Source organism: Zootoca vivipara, chromosome 10 (assembly GCF_965207765.1).
Source record: "Zootoca vivipara chromosome 10, rZooViv2.hap1.1, whole genome shotgun sequence".
NCBI classification, from domain to species: domain Eukaryota; kingdom Metazoa; phylum Chordata; class Lepidosauria; order Squamata; family Lacertidae; genus Zootoca; species Zootoca vivipara.
Window position 1 is genome coordinate 755,704 of NC_142593.1, and position 18,705 is coordinate 774,408.

Consider the following 18,705-nt stretch of genomic DNA (forward strand, 5'->3'; position numbering starts at 1 on the left):
GCTGTACTGTGGTCTCATTGATTGACCTGGTTTTGAGTTAAATAAACGAACTGCTATATAGGAGAAGTAATAGATAGTTCTGGCACAGTCATCTGCTTGGTATCTGGTAATTAATTATACTTCTGGCAGGATCCCACAACAAGCGAGAACATTCTAATCCACAACAGATAATAGATAGGTGCTGAATTTCTTCCCACCTAGGAGAGTGAGACTCACTGAGAGGGTCAGAAAAATATGTTTGGGATTAATCCTCTCATTAATCTTTCTTAGTACAATAGTTGCTCGTAGTTCAACATTTGAATGGAAAACAAGTTTGAGGCGATCTAAATGTACAGTTTTTGATTCATCCTTTGTATTCCCAATTTTATATCTCCAGTCAGTAATGACTTAGGTTTGTGTAACACCAAACTTGGATATTGTACAGTACGGGAGTTCCCCTCTCCCTTCTGGTAGCTTACCGATAAGAATTAATGAATTTATTACAGCATCATGTTGCGAACACAGATTGGCATCTCTCTGCAAGGATAAACATTGCTCACTCTGACGCACAGCAGTAATTATTTATGCAGAATTCTTCATTTAAATAAAAGCTTTATTAAGTTTAAAATAAAGTTCTTCATAAAATAGTAAACAGTTACAGAACATGGACTCAGCTCTGGCACACACTCTGAGACAAAGATAACCATGATTTTCTTAGTTGGTCTTTAAGGTGCTACTGAAGGAATTTTTTTATTTTGCATAATCATGACTGTTCAGTTAAGTCACACAGCCTGGAACTTATTTCAATTTTTTAAAAATCTAAATATATAAAAATGTTCATGGTGCGTACGCAGGGGCCAATGTATGGAGATACAGGGGGGAGGGGACAACACTCCCTGGGGACAACAGATGGCTCAGACAAAAGTAAATACTGGGAAATAGAACCCAGAAGCTGACAGTTCCTTCTCCAAGGGTGGGGGCCAAGGTATGGAGAAACGGGGGGAGGGGCCAACACTCCCTGGAGACAACAGAGGGCTCAGACAGGGGGGTGGGGGAGGAGGGGGCTCGAGAGCTCATGAGTCAGGACGGGGTGGGGCCAGTCACAGGGATGTTCCGGAGGGGTGGGGGGAGAAGGGGACTCGATAGCTCATGGATCACGACAGATTGGGGCCAGTCACATGGATGTGCCGCGGGGGTGGGGGGGAAGGGGGCTCGATAGCTCATGGGTCAGGACAGGATGGGGGCAGTCACAGGGATGAACCGGGGGTGGGGGGAGGAGGGGACAGGATAAGTCATGTGTCCGGACAGAGTGGGGGGAATCACAGGAAAGAACCACAGCAACGCGTGACCGGGCCAGCTAGTAAATAAATAAATGTCCCATGAGGACCTGAAGTGGGCATGAAGACATAATTAATACTAACTTCTGCAGGTTTTGATGGGTTTCTTCTTTCCTTTTTAGAGCTGATAGATATCACCTGTACGTTGCTGCTATTGAACCCAGATTTCACTACTGCATGGAATGTCAGGTAGGTTAATCGGCTGAGGATGGAAATACCTCTGGTAGCTGCCTTAATTCTGTGAGAGGCATACGCATGGTTTTAAGCATACCAGCTCACTTTTCAGCTCATGTGCTTCAAGAAAGCTTTTAATTCTGCTTCTCCTTTTTCTTCCCCTCCCCCCCCTGTCACCCAAGGAAGAGCTTGTATTTTGAACAGCACAAAGAGCTATGGCTGTTGGTTGCATTCATTTCTTGGTTTCTGACTCATTTTGGAAATGTTGGGGATTTTTAAGCAATTCCCAGCTACACGGCAAATGAATGCGAAAAGCACAGGGCTAGTTGTTTGATCCGATTTAGTCTACACTGCTAGCTTCGTTTTAATGTATCATTAGTTGCACTTGCTTTTTGATAATGAAGTGCAGCTTCAGACAATCACATTGTGGCTTATTCAGTTGAGAAGTGCACAACTCATTGGAAGGGGGAGGACCATGTATGCCACCGTGAGTTGCCTGGAGGATATTATTATCTACCGGTATATATATAAAAATGTAAAAAATCGTGAAATCCGGGGTTCCACTTTTCTCCGTAACCGCTTGACCGATCGTCCTGAAATTTGGACACAACGATCCAAGCCACTCCTAGAGCGTTGTTGGGGGCAAAAATCCCTCAAATCACACACCTGCTCAGGTACAGAAATGCTTTTCCACCAACTCAAACAGCGCCCTCAAGTGGCGTAGTACCCTCCCTCCACCCCCACCCTTCCTGAGAAATCTAAGCCACACCCACAAACCGAATGACATCATCATCAACCAAGCAACTGAAACACACCAAGCCAGCTATTTTATCTAGGACTTTGTTTTAGGCCCCTGACAGGCTGCCAGGCCTCCACTAGGCCCGGGGAGGGGGATAACCCACAGCAACGCACTTGGGAACATGGCAAGGGGTTTTACTTTACCATTTAGCACCACTACACCCCCCCCCCAAAAAAAACCCCACCAAAGAACCAACATTGCCAAGTGGAGGTTGGGGCCTGCCTGGGGGGGGGGTTTGCCACAGACCGCAGCACGGCCTTCGATTTATGTAGGCCCCTGCACGGCAAGGGGTTTTACTTTACCATTTAGCAACACTACCCCCAAAAAATCCACAAGACAAAAATAAATATGACTTATTTTATGGGTATGTCTTATTTTAGGAGAAACAACTGATTGTAAGCCTCTGTGTCTTTTTTTTTAAAAAACCCAACAACAACCATTCACTTTCTCTCCCCAGTTTAAGTCCTCAGATATTTGCAGTGCACACCCCCCACCCCATTTACAATTCCCTAACTTCCCCTTGCCACTTCCTGGGTTTTTTTATGGAACTGAACAACTCGTTTACTTCTGAACGCACCTTCTGTTGCCAGGCCCTTGCAGGGCCAGACAGAGGCCCGGCCCAGGTAGATAAGATAATGTGTCCCTGTTTTTAACCCCTTAGTTACTTTTTTTCATTTTACTGATTGTGAATATGCTGACCGAGGCCCCCTTTAGATTCGGAGGCCCGTGCCAAGTGCCCCATATGACCCTCTTCCTTCTGTCTGGGCCTGTCTGTTGCTACGGGGCTATGCAGCTTCGCTATTTGACCCCCCCCCTCCCCGGGTTGGGATTCTTTAAGTAGTTCTCTGGGTCCCAGGGCACAGCATCACCCCCGCTCCTTAATCTAAACATATAGAAATGTTCACGATGTGTGCGCAGGGGCCAATGTATGAAGATACAGGGGGGAGGGGACAACAGAGGGCTCAGACAAAAGTAAATACTGGGAAATGGAACCCAGAAACTGACTGCTCCTTCTCCAAGGATGGGGGCCAATGTAGGAAGATACCAGGGGTAGGGGCCAACACTCCCCAGGAACAACAGAGGGTTCAGACAAAAGTGCATGCTGGGAAATAGAACCCAGAACCTAACAGTTCCTTTTCAAGGGTGGGGGCCAAGGTATGGAGATACAGGGGGGAGGGGCCAACACTCCCCAGGGACAACAGAGGGAAGGGTATCCTACCGAAACACAGGGATGAGCCGGGGTGGAGGGAGGAGGGGCAGGATACGTCATGGATCGTGACAGGGTGGGTGGGAGGTCACAGGAAAGAACCACAGCAACGCGTGGCCGGGTCAGCTAGTTATTAATATTTTTTTAAAACCAAAAGCTGAAGAATCTGGAGCTCCTGAAGGCAACCCCTCTACTAGTGTACAGTAATATGTTTGTAACACCCAGTCCTGGTTAGCAGCCTTGCAGCCATATTCTGTATCAGATCATTTCAAAGGCAGCTCAATGTACGGTGCATTACAGTAATTCAAATGGGAGCTTGCCAGGGCATGGGACAAGGCTATTCCTGTCCAGGTAGTATTTTAGTTGGTGCTCCAGCCCCAGCTTCGAAAAGGTACTCCCATCCTCAGCAGCTATTTGTGACCCGGGAGCATCTCAAACTGCAACTTCAGAGGCAGCATGGCCACTTCTATACCAGGTTGAACTTCATTTACCTAGACTATAAATTTAAAGCAGTAGTATTATAAATACTCCCAAATGAGAATCATGGAATCGTAGAATTGTAGAGTTGGAAGGGGCCACGAGGGTGCAACCTCCTGCAATGCAGGGATCTTTTGCCCAATGTGGGGCTCAAACCCTGAGATTGTCTCATTCTCGACTGACTGAACTATCCTAGGTTTTCCCTCAGGATGATATCGTTTCTGTAGCACTTTTCTGAATGCAGCATTATTATTATTGAACAGCATTTTGAGGTTGTTTAAAACCAAGAGAGAGCACCTTGAGCAAGACTTCCAGTGAGCACTGTTGGTTGGTAAATTTGTACCTTACTTTTTGGTGAGCAGTGGAACCATATATGGTCCCAAAACACTAAACACACAGGTGATTTGTTTTATTCAACCCAGTTTAATTCATCAAGAGATGAACACACACACAAAGTCAAGTATGAATATTTGCATTCCTTACCAAAATTATTTGTCCTGGCTCTGACCAATCCCTGGAGAGTGCAGAACTTACCTTGCCTTCCAACTTGAAATCATGTGCAGAGATGTGAGTAGGGTTTTGTATAGATCAATTCCAATATTATTTTCCTTCACTCAATGAAGGTCACTCACTTGTTCTTCCTTAATCAGATTTGCCTAATTTACATCAGCCTCAGCTCATCCTCTGCCAGCCAAGCCCTTGACTTCTAACACAATGAAGCAAATAATAGTTTTCAAGTTCAACCAAGATGAAGGCTAGGTAGTTCCTAGAGGCAGCCACTACAGGGGTGTATAAGAGAGGGAGAGAGTTGGGTGCACAGGAACTCTCATTCAGCTCCGTTGAAAGACCAGCAATTTGGGGGGCAGGGAGTCATCACTCTTTGGAATTTATTAGACCCTTAATCCAAAGCTCTCAAGCAGGCAAGCAGGTAACAGCAAAATTTCAGTAAAATATAATATCCAAACCATAAAATCCTAAGAACACAGTAAAAACATTTTGCTGAACATCACTGATAGTTCCCATAAATCGGGGGGGGGGGGACGGGACTTTTGTGCAGGCATCTAATAACCTCAGAGTAGGTGCCAGCCAGTTTTAAGTGGCAGGAAGTCCCCAAACTGGGGTGCCATTAAAGGCTTGCATGCACATCACTTCCTGATGTACAGCTTCGTATGGTGGAATGCTGCAAAGGACCTTTATGCTGACCTTAACTGATACTGGGAAAGGGCTTTTTCAAGAATTCTTTAACTAAGAGACAGTGCCCAAGTTTGCTTTTTTCCTCTGCTCTCACAATCCTTTTTCGTTTTGTGTTGCATATTTTAGATCTTATCTTATCATTGACATAAGCTACTTTCTTAGCTGAAAAATTGAATAGAAATGTTATTCACACACAGACAGACACCCACCCACACCCACACACCCATAAAGGCAATGAAAACTGAATAAAAAGATATTAATAAGATGAGCCAACACAAAGGCTATATTAATACATATAGTGCATGAGCTTCTGTATTGCCCCTTATTTAAGAGCATTTAGTTGATGTAAGAAAAGGTGGTGGCTACCTCAGTGAAGGTAAATGGCGTTTCTGTGCGCTGCTCTGGTTCACCAGAAGTGGCTTTGTAATGCGGGCCACATGACCTGGAAGCTGTATGTCGGCTCCCTCGGCCAATAACGTGAGATGAGCGCTGCAATCCCAGAGTCGTTCGTGACTGGACCATACGGTCCAGGGTCCCTTTACCTTTAACTCAGCAAAAAGAGTAAGGCTTTCACAAAGGGGTTAACTTGAATTCTAAGCTGGAAGGAAATAGAAAGCAAAAATGGCTGCCTAGAGTGGCTGGGGAAACTCAGCCAGATGGGCGGGGTATAAATAATAATGAATTATTATTATTATTATTAGTAGTAGTAGTATTTATTAAACAGATATGTTGGTAATTACATTCTTTATTTCAGCCGCAAAACCCACAAAAACATTTTCTAAAGCAAAATAAAACAGAAATACAGGGGAAAGATTCCAAGGCGGTCGCCATGTTTTATCCATGTTTTATCCAGGCCATGTTTTATCCAGAGCATGTAGGTTTCTGTTTCTTAAAAAGATTTGTAGTTCCTAGAGACAAAGCTAGGAAGACAAATCATAACATCTCTGTGGAAGCAAGGAGGGGGGGAACCCCAGAAGAGCTTCTTAGTCCAATGTACTTTCCCCTTAGCTGTGAAGCATTGTGAAAAATCCTAAGCCTTTACTGTCTTTCTAAAATATCACAAACAGCAAAATGTAGTGTAACTAATTGCTGTTTTAGTTCCTCACCTTATATTTTTAATGCCATTTTTGTCTAGCACCAGCTCCTATTGCACAGCCATTTTTGCAGGTAAAGCTGTGCAAGGAGAAAGAGTTATCACCTTTCTCCTTGTGGGGCCACTGGAGTGGTGGAGAAGCGAATGAGCTGTGATTGATTCAATTCAAATATCATCTCAATCACAAATCTTGCTAAATGTCCTTGGACAAAGGCATGACCAAGTACTCGAAGGCCCCCAGTGGGGTGTACATGGTGGTCTTCCATTTGTCGCCTTCCCGAATCCTGACGAGGTTGTACGCCCCCCTCAGGTCCAGTTTGGTGAACACTTTGCTGCGTCGCACCGTGGTCAGCAGGTCATCCACCCTCGGCATAGGGAAGGCGCCGGGTTCCGTGAGGGAATTCAGGAGGCGGTAGTCCATGACCAGCTTCTGTTGGGGCGTGTCCCTCTTAGGCACAAAAAAGACAGGAGAGCCTCCCGCCGCCTTGCTTTCACGTATGAAGCCATGTTGTAGGTTCTTGTCAATGAACTCTCGCAACTCTGCCATCTCCTGGTTGGACATGGAATATAACTTCCCTGGTGGGAGCTTGGAACCCAGTATCAGGTTTATCTGGCAGTCATAGGGCCTGGGGGGGGGGGAGGCAGGTGGCCAGCCTCCTTTTCACTGAACACTTCCTGCAAGTCCCAGTAGTCCTTAGGAATCTTGGCCCCCCCCTTCCACCGCCATGGTGACCACTGTCACTATCAGCTCCTCCATGCTTTGAAGCTCCATGCAATGCTGCAGGCAGTAATCCGAGCCGAAGGTGAGCGACCGCTGGTGCCACCCTATCATTGGGTCATGAAGAGCTAGCCAACTCATGCCCAGAACAATGGGGGGGGGGGTCTGAAAGCGTGGTGACGTGAAAAGACAGCGTTTCGGAGTGCCTGCCAATCGTCATCCTCATGGGGGGGGGTCTGGTGAATGATCTCCTCCCCCCCCCAGCAATTCTCTGCCATCAATGGTGGACACGCGGAGGGGAAAGTCTATGGGCAACAGGTGGAGCTGATGCTTCTTTGCAAAGTCCTTAGAGAAGTTGGCATTAGCGCCACTGTTGAGCAATGCGAGTACCTGCAGGGGGCACCCATTGGGCAGCATCCACGTCACCTCTGCGACGATGCCTGCCTTGGGGGGGGGTTGGGGGGGACGTGGTGCGTAGCCTCAGGGAGGGTGGGCGGGGGTGCTATTCCTGCTTGCTCGCCTGGATGCTGCAACAGGAGTACTGAACTGAGTTTCCTCTGAAATAACATTTGCATGAAAGGCAGTCTGTGAAAGGATTCTTCAGTGGAGACTGGTCCTGGGAAGGATTTATACAAACAGCAATGCAAGCCATGAATAGGTTGAATTCGAGTCTTGAAAATCTTGCTGGGTTTTGCTAAGAGGCGGGCAATCAAGTGTTCTTCATTAATAAGCATGAAGATAAGTGCTTGCACGTAGAGTTTGGCATTTCACATTCTCCACCGCAGCTGCTACCGTATGTCTTTCTTTCATCTTCCCAAAGGTAACTTCCAGCTGTTAGATGCATCAGCTTCCCAGCGGATGATCTGGCTTGGTCCTGGCTAGCAGGAAGCCAAATTGTATACAAATATATGAAACCAAGGAACAAATGCCCCTAATAATCCTAATTGGTTTTCCATCTTTGAAGTTTAAGGTCAGGATAGATTTGGTTGCCTTGCTAGACTTCATTCTTCACATAAAAATTAAAGCTGAACAATATAATCTGAGCAAAATAATCCGCAGCTTGTTGGGTAGGATAAGTGCATTAACAGCCTGCAGTAGAAAACCAAAACTACTTTTATCATTTCCCCTCATTGTTGTTATAAATTTATATGTTGCCCTTCACCCAAAGATCACAGAGCATAAACATTTTTACAGCATAAAAATACAAAATGAAAACACAAAATACATAACATAATAACAAAAAACCCCACTAATAACTCCTCTCCCACAAATGCATTTAAAAGGCCACAGATTCCAATTTAGCACAGGTTGGTAAAAGCCTTTTTTCTTTTTATTGAATCTCATTTCTGAGTGGCATAGGCAGAAATCACATCACTGAGCTATTGAATATGGTAAAAGAAATGAATGTTCCATTATTATTTAGCTGCTTAATTTTAACTCTGTGTTTTAAAATCTGCCCCTATTTTAAAATATTTTGTAAACAGATGTGTATTAAGAACAAAATATGTCAGAAGCAGACTTGAGGTGGTAGGAGATGTTTGTAAAGAGACATGTCATTCATTACAATTCTCTCACCCAAAATCTGTGGAGCACCCAGAGCTCCACCCAGAGCTCTCACCCAGAGCTCTCACCCAGAGCTCTGTGGAGCTCTGACAGTGGGGCATGCAAGTTGATGCTCCATTTAGATACATGCACGTAGAATGTGCAAATGGAGTGGCTGCAGATTAGTATGTTTATTTATATGCGCACACACTTCACAAAGGGCATTTGTGACATTGGTACACATATCTGCATACTTCTTTCACTCCTTTTTCTAATTGGAAAGTTGTACCTTCTGAAGCAGCTCTAAATAGGATGGAGAGAAGGGTGACTCTAGGATTGGTCTGTTGGGAATTTAATGAAAAAATATTAGCTTTCAAATATCTTGCATGCATTGACTTGCACCATCACTTTGTGCTTTGTGTTTTTCTTCGTACTGAATAGATTTGCATTAGTTATAACCAAAAAGAGTTTATTTTTCTGTTTGTTTGTTTTTGATAAAGTGAAAACTTCCAATTCCCAACGGAAGTACATAAGACTACTGGCATATACAAGGGAGATGCCCAATGTTAAAACAAATCAAATTATTATTTCTTTTTGTTGAACTAAAATAAATTTGGTTAGCTGCTCCCTATTTGGCCTAAGCAGAATCAGCATATTATTTTGTACAATGGTAGACCCGTATAAAACTCATTTTATTTCTTGATATTGCTGAAACCCCCCCCCCCAGCACCATCTGGAAGAACCCATTTTACATCTATGCAACTTTTGTTTGGAATCTGCCAGGGTTCTATGTATGTGTGGTATGCATGAGACTGGAATTTGATCCAGAATATTTATTTGAATGTAGAAAGCATTTTACCAGATGGATGAAGTGATGGTCTGGTTGTGTGGGGAGAGAGGCTAAAGTGGGATGAAGAAGGAATTGACTTGCTAGTTACTACTGTCCTGTGTCTCCACTATCATGATCAGTTTTAATGCTTAATTATATATATGTTTGTTTATTTATAAATTTAATAAGTTTTAATGCTTTTATCAGTTCTTATTGATGGGTTGGATCCAGAGTTGGCATCCTGCAAATGCAAGGGCTCCCTTTGTACATATTCAGTTACTGATCCTGTGCAGGGAGCCTGTTAGCAGAACTGGAGAAGAAGTTGTTTTTGTCCATTTCCCGCCTCGCTCCCGGTGATCCCACCCCCTGCCCCTGAAAATCTGCTCTGGAGGTTGATGGACAATTTGGTCCAGAACTGGGGGGGGGGGGAGAGAGAGATGTTTCTGAGGTTCTGGGAGGAGGAGGAAATGGTGACCTGGCCTTCCCAACCTCGCTTCCATAGTAGTGGCATCCAGAAGGAAGGCTGTTCAAGGGACGCTACTGTTGGCAACAACAGCAAACTCTGGATCCAGCCTTATGTGCAATTTATTACTGGCTACTTTTAATAAATGTGTCTGTACTAATTAATTCATTTTTTGGAAAAAAAATTGCAGGAAAGAATTAATAGTATCTGGCACTTTAAATCCAGTTAAAGATTTACATCTTGGGAAACTGGCACTAACAAAGTTTCCAAAGAGTCCAGAAACGTGGATTCACAGGTTTGTCTTTTTCTGTGGTTATTTCTCTTTCCCTACCCCTACCCGAAAAGAATATGGAAACGTATAGCAGTGGCTCCTCCGTGGTGTTTCAGTGACAGAGGAAATTACTAGTCATTCTATTTTAAAGTTCCTATGTTTGATGTAGAAAATACTGTCCATTTTTATATAAGGTTTTTTTCTGTTGGAAATGTGTGCTGCCTGTTTCTCTAAAGTGGCCACAACTACCCAGAAACGAAATCTTGAGGCCATAATGGAGATCTCACTGAAAACAGAAGCTGTGGGTGCTGAAGAAACGAAAAGGGCAAATGAGTTATTTACAGTTATTAGAAAAGTAGTTGGAACCAGGACAGAAAGCTTTGGAATGCTATTTTATGAATCTGTCATGTTGCCATACTTAGATTACTCTGGTCACTTCCCCATCTCAAAACAGAAACTCCTAGAAATTGAAAAGGTACAGAAAAGGAAGTAATAGATCAAATGACATTTTTAAAGGATTTACTGACCTGGTTTGCAGGTGATGGTAAACCAAAGTTAATGGTTTATCATGAGACAAACCATGATTCCTGGCATAGCAGTTGGTGTGTTTTGCTCCCAACAAACCATAATCGGTAAGCTAAGGACAAACCTTGGCTGTACATTGTGGTTTGTTGGGAGCAATCCCTGATTTGTGCTTTCTCCCAACACAAGAAGGAATGAGCAAAGAGGTGAACTATTAACTGTGGCTTACAAAGGTGGAGAATGTTTCTCAGGCCAAGGGCCACATCCCAATGACACAGCTGTATGTGGGCAGAGCTGTAGGCTTGCACACCAAAGTCTGAGGTTTTTAGACTTGCATCCACAACTCCCCATCCTCCATCCATGCAAACGGACGATGTCATCCCAGCTCAGCAACACATTCCACCCCAGCAAAACCACCCAGAAGAAACAGGCTGTGGCCTAGAGGAGGCGAGGGCTTGAGGAGAGCCCCGAGGACCAGATATATTGGCTTGGAGGGCTGCATTTGGCTCCCAGGCCACTCCTGGTTTACCATGCCAAATGTCAAACAGCAGGAACTACAGGCTGAAGTAGCTGATAAAAGCATTTCAGGATCAGAATGACTTGATTATTAGTGCAGAGGTTGATGTATTTCTTTTCTCCACTCCAACTTCCATTTTTTCCTGCCTTAAGACCTAGTATGATGAAGTAACAAACAGAACAAAATAAAATGTTTTCACTCACTTAAATTGGCTTTTGCCCTCTTAACTCTCTATGCCGCTTGACCAGACGCTGGGTGCTGCAACAACTAATTCAGGAAAACTCCTTGCCCACTCTCGTGAATAAAGGGAATCTGGAAACAGCTCCCACGGAAAGGATTCAGCGGCTAGTGAAAGAAGAAATGGATGTTTGCTGTGAAGCTGCTGGGAGATATCCAAGTAATTACAACGCCTGGTCCCATCGCGCCTGGGTCTTGCAGCACTTGGCCAAGCTCAGTGGAAAGGTATGTCACAGCAGGGAGAAGAACCTTGTAAGAGCTATTGGTAAGAATTGGAACAACTTTCTTATAAATACATTGAAATATTTGGAATGACATTTCATCGTGTATGCCTATGAAATTTTGGGGAAGAGAAGAAGGGATAAAAACTGCATGAAGCCGATTCAGACCTTACGGTATTGGTGCCTGTCCCTCGGAAACGTGAGACAGGAGAGTGTGGATGATGCAGGAGGGAGACGGAGCTCATGATGAAGTTATGACAAACTGTAAAGGCTCCTGTCAGAATAAAAGAAGAAATATTGTAGAACAATCTTTGAATACTATGATTTTTCTTTTCTTTTTGATGCCTATATTCTCTAAAGACAGTATGCATTGTTAGAATGCAGATTGGGTATTGGCATAGGTTCAAAGAGCTCAAACAATTTAGAAGCCCCATAGTGGTATTTATAAGTGCCTTTCACATATCTAAGGATATCCTTCAGCTCAGATTATGCTGGTTTAATGAATTAGCACAACATCAAACAACTGGAACGTTACTAACTGGCTTTAAAAATGCCTTATCAACTGGAACAGAAATGCCTGTTTGAAAAGCAGCTGTTTCCACGCCTTCAGGGAGGTTCTTGGAGGTGGGGGGGGTCTCTAAAATGGGCTGCACCAGCGGGTTGGAAGCAGTTGATATCTGCCCCTTTTAAAATGTAAAGTGCAATATTCTTATGACTTTCACGTTGCAATTTCTCATTTGCAAAGCAGGCTTGGTGCCTTTTCATTATGCAGGCCCATCGACCTTCCACAAAGCTAAGCTGGACTCTGCATTCTTTTCATCTCCAACATCATCTGCTTCTCTGCCTGAGCATTTTCAAGGGAAGAGTGCTGAGTGTGCAAAATCTATAAGCTGTGCTCAGCTCCTTGCAAGAAAATCATTTTGCAGCACCCCATCCCCCAATCTCTGCCTTGTTACCTGGGAACCTTCCAAAAATGATAAGGGCATTTAATAATAACCTGGAAACTATGCCACAGGCCCCAAGAGAAAGTCTGGTAGCCTCTACTACTTAATTTCCAAATGAGAAAGAATTTAGGGCAGCAAGAGTTTAAAGAAGTTAGATGGGGAAAGAAGCAAATAATTTTTCTTCCATCATTTAGCAAAGGCTGCTTCAGTCTGCTTCTAAGGAGAAAAATTAAGGCAGCCATTCTGTGACATCATTCCAGGGCATCAATGAATACAGCAGTTTAAAAATCTGTTCCCTTTGCTGTGCGTAAAGAGGTGCATATGCAGGGTTCTGACTTCAGGAGGCTTACACTGTGCACAGCTATAAAAATCCAGATTATAAAAATAGTCAGAGTGTTTGGCAGCTGCTGTATCCAACTTCACATGAGCTGAAAATGACTGCTGGCTCTTCTGCGTAGTTGTACCAGGTGTGCATAAGCCCTTGTGTCCTACAAGAAAGAAGAAACCCTTTCCCAGGTATCCACAAGGGCCGATTTTACCTTGCTACCCTCCCCAATGACTGATGGAGCTATTATCCCTTCCTGACCTAACTAGTAATGTGGGGAGGAAACATTTACAGTGCTTAATTTTTCTGCAGAAAATATTTTGTTTCAAAAGTTCATTAGTAACAGTGAATTGATTGCAATTGCAAATACAACAGGCAAGTTGGGCAGTTTCAAAGTTGTAGTTAATGTTTTTCAGGTGATTATCTCTAGCAAGTCTGAGTCAGCAAATTATGTACAGTTCTTTAGGTTGCTAAAATTTATTAGTGTGTCGACAGTTTTTAGTATCTTTTGTGCTTGTTTCTTCTTATACGAGGGAACTACTGTATATGCTGTTCCAGTAACAATTTTCACTCAATATATAGCGTTCAAACCACATACAGGCTGCATCCAGCAATAGTTTCTTCTGTGTTCCCAACATTTTCCTAACTGTTAATTTCAGTATTATATTTGAGTTTTCATGTGTCATAAAACGCACTTCCAGGAATATAGCAGGATATAACACAAAGTTAGGACTCACTGGCATGTTGTTTGCTTACAGAAGATCAGTTTGTGTAAGATACAAAATTTTGCCATTTAAAAACTTAAGCAGCAAATGAATGTCAAATTCAATTTATTATTATTGTTGTTGTTATTATTATTATTATTACTTCTACCCCGCCCATCTGGCTGGGTTTCCCCAGCCACTCTTTCAACAGAACATTAAAACTTCAAACATTAAAAACATCCCTAAACAGAGCTGCCTTCAGATGTCTTCTAAAAGTCAGATACAGTGGTACCTCGGGTTACAGACGCTTCAGGTTACAGACTCCACTAGCCCAGAAATTGTACCTCCGGTTAAGAACTTTGTTTCAGGATGAGAACAGAAATCGAGCAATGGCAGCGGGAGGCCCCATTAGCTAAAGTGGTACCTCTGGTTAAGAACAGTTTCAAGTTAAGAACGGAACTCCAGAACGAATTAAGTTCTTAACCAGAGGTACCACTGTAGTTGTTTATTTCCTTGACACCTGATGGGAGGGTGTTCCACAAGGAGGGCCCCACTACCGAGAAGGCCCCCGTCTGGTGCCCTGTAACTTCACTTCTTACAGTGAAGGAACCACCAAAAGGCCCTTGGCGTCTACAGAGCTCCCTAAGCATGGAATTGAAAGCCTAAACCAAACAAAAAGTATACATTTTAAAATTTGGAGGTAACGTTCTTGATTTGAAGACTGGCAGGGGAAGCAATGGGCAGACTTGATTTGCTACAGTGGATATCACTAATCCGATTCAGATCTCTGTAGCTTTGTCCATTTTAACACCACTTACGGTATATTCCTAATTTTATAGTGGGGACTGAAGCCCATTTCCTCTGTTTTATTTTGGCACTTTTTGTTTAGCTATATGGAGGAGCTATGATTATTTTGGCTCAACAGCAGAAGACCTCAGGCAGTTGCTGTAAATGGAAATTGATTTTTTTGGGTGGGGGTGGGGGTGGGGTTCTTATCTTTATGGATGGATTAATTTACTATCCACTTTTGACTTTCAGATTCTTCTAGATGAACTTTCTTCCACTAAGCACTGGGTCGCCATGCACGTTTCAGACCATAGTGGATTCCACTACCGCCAGTTTTTATTAAAATCTTTGATTGGAGGAACTGAGACTGAGTGTACTGGAGAAGTGCACAATTCAGCAGCCAATCAGCAAACACCCAGGCTTCTAAAAGATGAAGAAAAGGATGAAGCAGAAGCTACCTGTGTGGAAGAACAACCAGATCTTCCACTTCTTCTAAATGAAGAAGTAGAGCTCTGCACTGATTTAATTAATACTTACCCGGGGCATGAAACCCTGTGGTGTCACAGGTAAGGAAATGTATACAAGGATCTGGGTTGAAGAGAATAGTCACCACTGATAGGATTCATTTATTCCAGCCATTCCACACTGTGGTGCTGGTGGTTTGTGTGTCATTAAAGCTACATTTAAAAGTTGCCTCACAGAGCTGCCATTCAACATTGGCTGTTTTGCAATAAGTCAGCATTTTCTATTTATTACTATATTTGTTTAGTAAAATATTGGTTAAATGTATGGCCTTTCTTCTGACAGTGGTCACTTCTACAAAGTACCAACAGCTCTTTTATTCCTTCATGTCAGCCATTTTTTTGATAGCACCTGGGTCAACTTATCAATATATAAGCACAGTATAAGTACAGTACCCCATTTTTCACCAAAAAGAAAGGCTAAACACCTCCAAGGTAGCCAGCAATGTACAACAAAAGCGGTATGAATCATACAAGAACATCTTGTAGAGCAGAGCAACAGGAGCAGGAAAAATGCATCAGGGCAATCCAAAGTTCTCCAGAAGAAAGAAGCCCACCTTGGTCCAGTACAGGGCTTTCCAAAGTGTGTGTCGCGACATGTTGGTGTGTCGGCTGCAGAGTGTAGGTGCATCGTGCGAATGCTCCCCACGTTCCTCCCGCAGCTGTGTCTTGAAATGATGCATGTCTAAAAAGTGTGTCACCAACATGAAAAGTTTGGAAAGCACTGAGATAGTATCTAAAAGCTATTCAGGAAGGAGGAAGGCTCAAATATTTGATTCAGTTGGTTCATAAGGCCAGGAAATGTTCCAAGAAAGACTCAAACGTTTTGACAGCACATTTATTCCTGAGTCAATGGACAGTAAGAAATCCCCAGAACCTTTCTTCCCTATCTCTAAAGAGCCCTGTCCCATTGTATGTACCCTTTTAAAAAAATCCTTTCACTGATATCTTCACTTGAGACCCATACTGCTTATGGTGATTGCTTTTCTCATAAAATTAATAAGTTTTTTTAAAGAAAAAAGGGAAGGAGGAAGGAAGGATCTTTCCTAGGGAGGAAGTTCCACAGCTTTCATGCTCCTGAAACGACGACACTTGTTCACATTATCACCCACCGTACTTTAGCGTTTCCGTGCTCTCTGACTTCCATCACGGTCTCCCGTTGAACCAGTTTAGTTCTGCTGGCCACATGTGGTGCTGTAAGAGCTGTTCGGCAGTGGAATTTGCTACCAAGGAGTGTGGTGGAGTCTCCTTCTTTGGAGGTCCTTAAGCAGAGGCTTGACAGGAATATGTCAATAATGCTTTGATGGTGTTTCCTGCTTGGCAGGGGGTTGGACTGGATGGCCCTTGTGGTCTCTTCCAACTCTATGATTCTATGATTCTATGACCCGGAAAGCTGTCTCCCTCGGCCGGAAGCGAGATGAGTGCCGCACCCCATAGTCGCCTTTGACTGGACTTAACCATCCAGGGGTCCTTTACCTTTCCTTTACCATACTCCAGACGTACTTTTTGAGTTCTTGCATTCTGGTGTTACCACCAACCCCACCAACCCCCACCAATAAAAGGTTGTTATCCTGCAGCAAAGTAGGACTTGAGTTTTGATGTTCGTTACATCAGTTATATTAATTAGAATTCTCTTGTCCATTTAGCAAGATGGAGATCTGGTGTGAATCTGTCTCCTTGCAAAATATCACAGAATCTGCACATTGCCAACAAGACATCAGATACAGAGAATGAGGAATTTCAAATTTAGAAGTCAACCTTTTTTAAAAAAAATGCTGAACAAGTTGTGAAGAAGTTTGTGGGGAAGAGGGCAGAAATGTTACTTTCAATCAACTGAATTAAAAGAAGTGCTAGACATTTGATTTACTCTTATTTCTTCTCTTTGAAGACGGCGTGTGTTCCATCTTCAGCACCACTTAAAAAACAAACTTCCACTTCCAAGTGTCTGGTCAGCAGCAGCAGACAAGAGTGATGGCCTGTTGAACAACTCACACCCTGGTGCTGCATTTGGTCATGTGAGCCAAGCCATGGATGTGGACAGCCTGCTGGAATCCAGCAAACAAGGCTACACTCAAGAAACCAAACGCCTGAAACGTGCTCCTGTGCAGGACTCTGTCAGTCTCGAAGCAGAATACAGGTTCATCGATCAAGTTTTATCAACATGTAGGGATGTAGAGCAGGCAAGGTTTGCTGGGGCATACAGAAAATGGCTGGTTTCCTTTCTAGGTCAGTGAAGAAGGAGATTTTAAATAATAATAATAATCAACAACATGCAGGGTCCTTTGTTTAGTGCAATATTCTCTTTACAAACATTGGTGCTTGTAGTGGCACCTGGAACTTTTCATCCTTTATTTTTGTTGTCTGTGCTAAAATCCTTTCCTGATGATGGCTTTCACTTATATATATTTTCAAACACCCCGGTGTTGATCAATAAAAGGTTTTTTCTGCGTTTATGTTACATGTAGGGTGACTCCATATCACAAACTCATTAATTATACTATTTTTTAAATCACCTTAAATTAAGATGAATATACGTTAGGTAGCTAATACCACTGGAAAATGTACTCACTTTTCAATCTCTCTTCCATAACAAATGCACCTGATCAAAAACATTGCCCACAATGGATAATCATCCACAACATCAGCGTAGACAGGATTTTGGCCTGTTTGTTTTAAGTAGAAATTTTGTTTAAGTACAAATTATAAGTGGTTTGTGTGTAATGTTAAACCATAGTTAAAAATTAATTATGGTTTATTGCAAATGAGCAATGTATTGTCTCCCACTCCTGACTTCACTGTGATGGAGAAACAGACCAGAGACCAGCTTCATGGTTCCTGCACACCAAGGCTTGCATTTGGTTTCAGGGAGTGAACCAAGCTGGGCCTTCCTAGCAGATGCACCGGCACCTGATCCTTCTCATTAAACCGCCATTAGTTTCATGTGTGACCTGGCCATGGAATCCTTGCATTGCTTTCCATGCTCCGCCATGCTTCTGTAAATGTTCCAGACGCAGTTGGTTTGTTTCTGGTTCAGATCTGAATCACTCTGACCTTACTTACATTTTCATTGCAGTGCCAGTTCTAGAGGAATATGGTTAATATGAAGTTGCAGGAAAGTTGTGAAAGTTAGTGAGCGAAAATTGTTTCAGTCTTACACACACTAGCTATGTGGTTATTAAAGTCCTTCATTGCATGTTATATTTTATTTATTTTTCATTTGACTCAAGCCAGTGTTAATTATGTATATTTATGAATGTATTATGAATACTACAGAATTCTGCAAAGCATCAAAACACATGCCATGGGTAACTCAGGACAGATTCTTAACCTGAAATTATCTTAGTATGTGGTGGCTGCTGGGTTTTTTGCGTTTGTGTTTGAAGAACAGGGGGGGGGAGTCTTTTCCTATTGATGTTGCTGATTCTTTTCAGTGAGAAAGACAGTTCATTGTCTTCAGCCTCCTCCTCATGTCTTTTTGTTATTTATAAATCCATCAAATGTTAAGAGGCAATTTATTTCCTTGCAATCAAGCTTTTCTTCCTTACTGCTTTGCTAACAGTAGAGTGAAGTATTATTGATTTGTTCCGGTATTTCTTTAGTGCTGGCCTACATTCGAGATTCCTCAGCCATTATGGCAATACCCTACTAAATGCAGCCCGCTTAGCACACAGGCTCCAATAGGAAGCTCCTTCTGTACCCCCAAACAAATGTAGACTCTTGCCCATGACCTCAGTCACAGGGGCAGCTTCAGCCACTCAATGGGAATTGGGGCACGCTGAAGTCAGTTGAGAAGCAATTGCTTCGCTTGAAGTTCCATGCAGGGAAGGAGCCCTGAATGGAGCACT

At 43.1% G+C, this 18,705-nt stretch overlaps 2 protein-coding genes across 3 annotated transcripts in view; both read left to right on the top strand.

Moving 5' to 3' along the window:
- PTAR1 (protein prenyltransferase alpha subunit repeat containing 1) overlaps positions 1-17,313 on the top strand; it is a 30,276-nt gene extending 12,963 nt beyond the window's left edge. The window contains exons 3-7 of one of the 2 annotated variants that reach the window (XM_035099968.3): positions 1,439-1,505; positions 10,003-10,107; positions 11,371-11,584; positions 14,592-14,905; positions 16,507-17,313. In XM_035099968.3, the coding sequence (XP_034955859.1) occupies positions 1,439-1,505; positions 10,003-10,107; positions 11,371-11,584; positions 14,592-14,905; positions 16,507-16,594 (788 nt within the window). In that variant the 3' untranslated portion in view covers positions 16,595-17,313. The remainder of the gene's footprint in view (positions 1-1,438; positions 1,506-10,002; positions 10,108-11,370; positions 11,585-14,591; positions 14,906-16,506) is intronic. The other variant, XM_035099967.3, reaches the window with a different exon arrangement.
- KLF9 (KLF transcription factor 9) overlaps positions 1-18,705 on the top strand; it is a 619,671-nt gene that overhangs the window by 240,495 nt on the left and 360,471 nt on the right. The gene's annotated exons all lie outside the window — the stretch shown is intronic.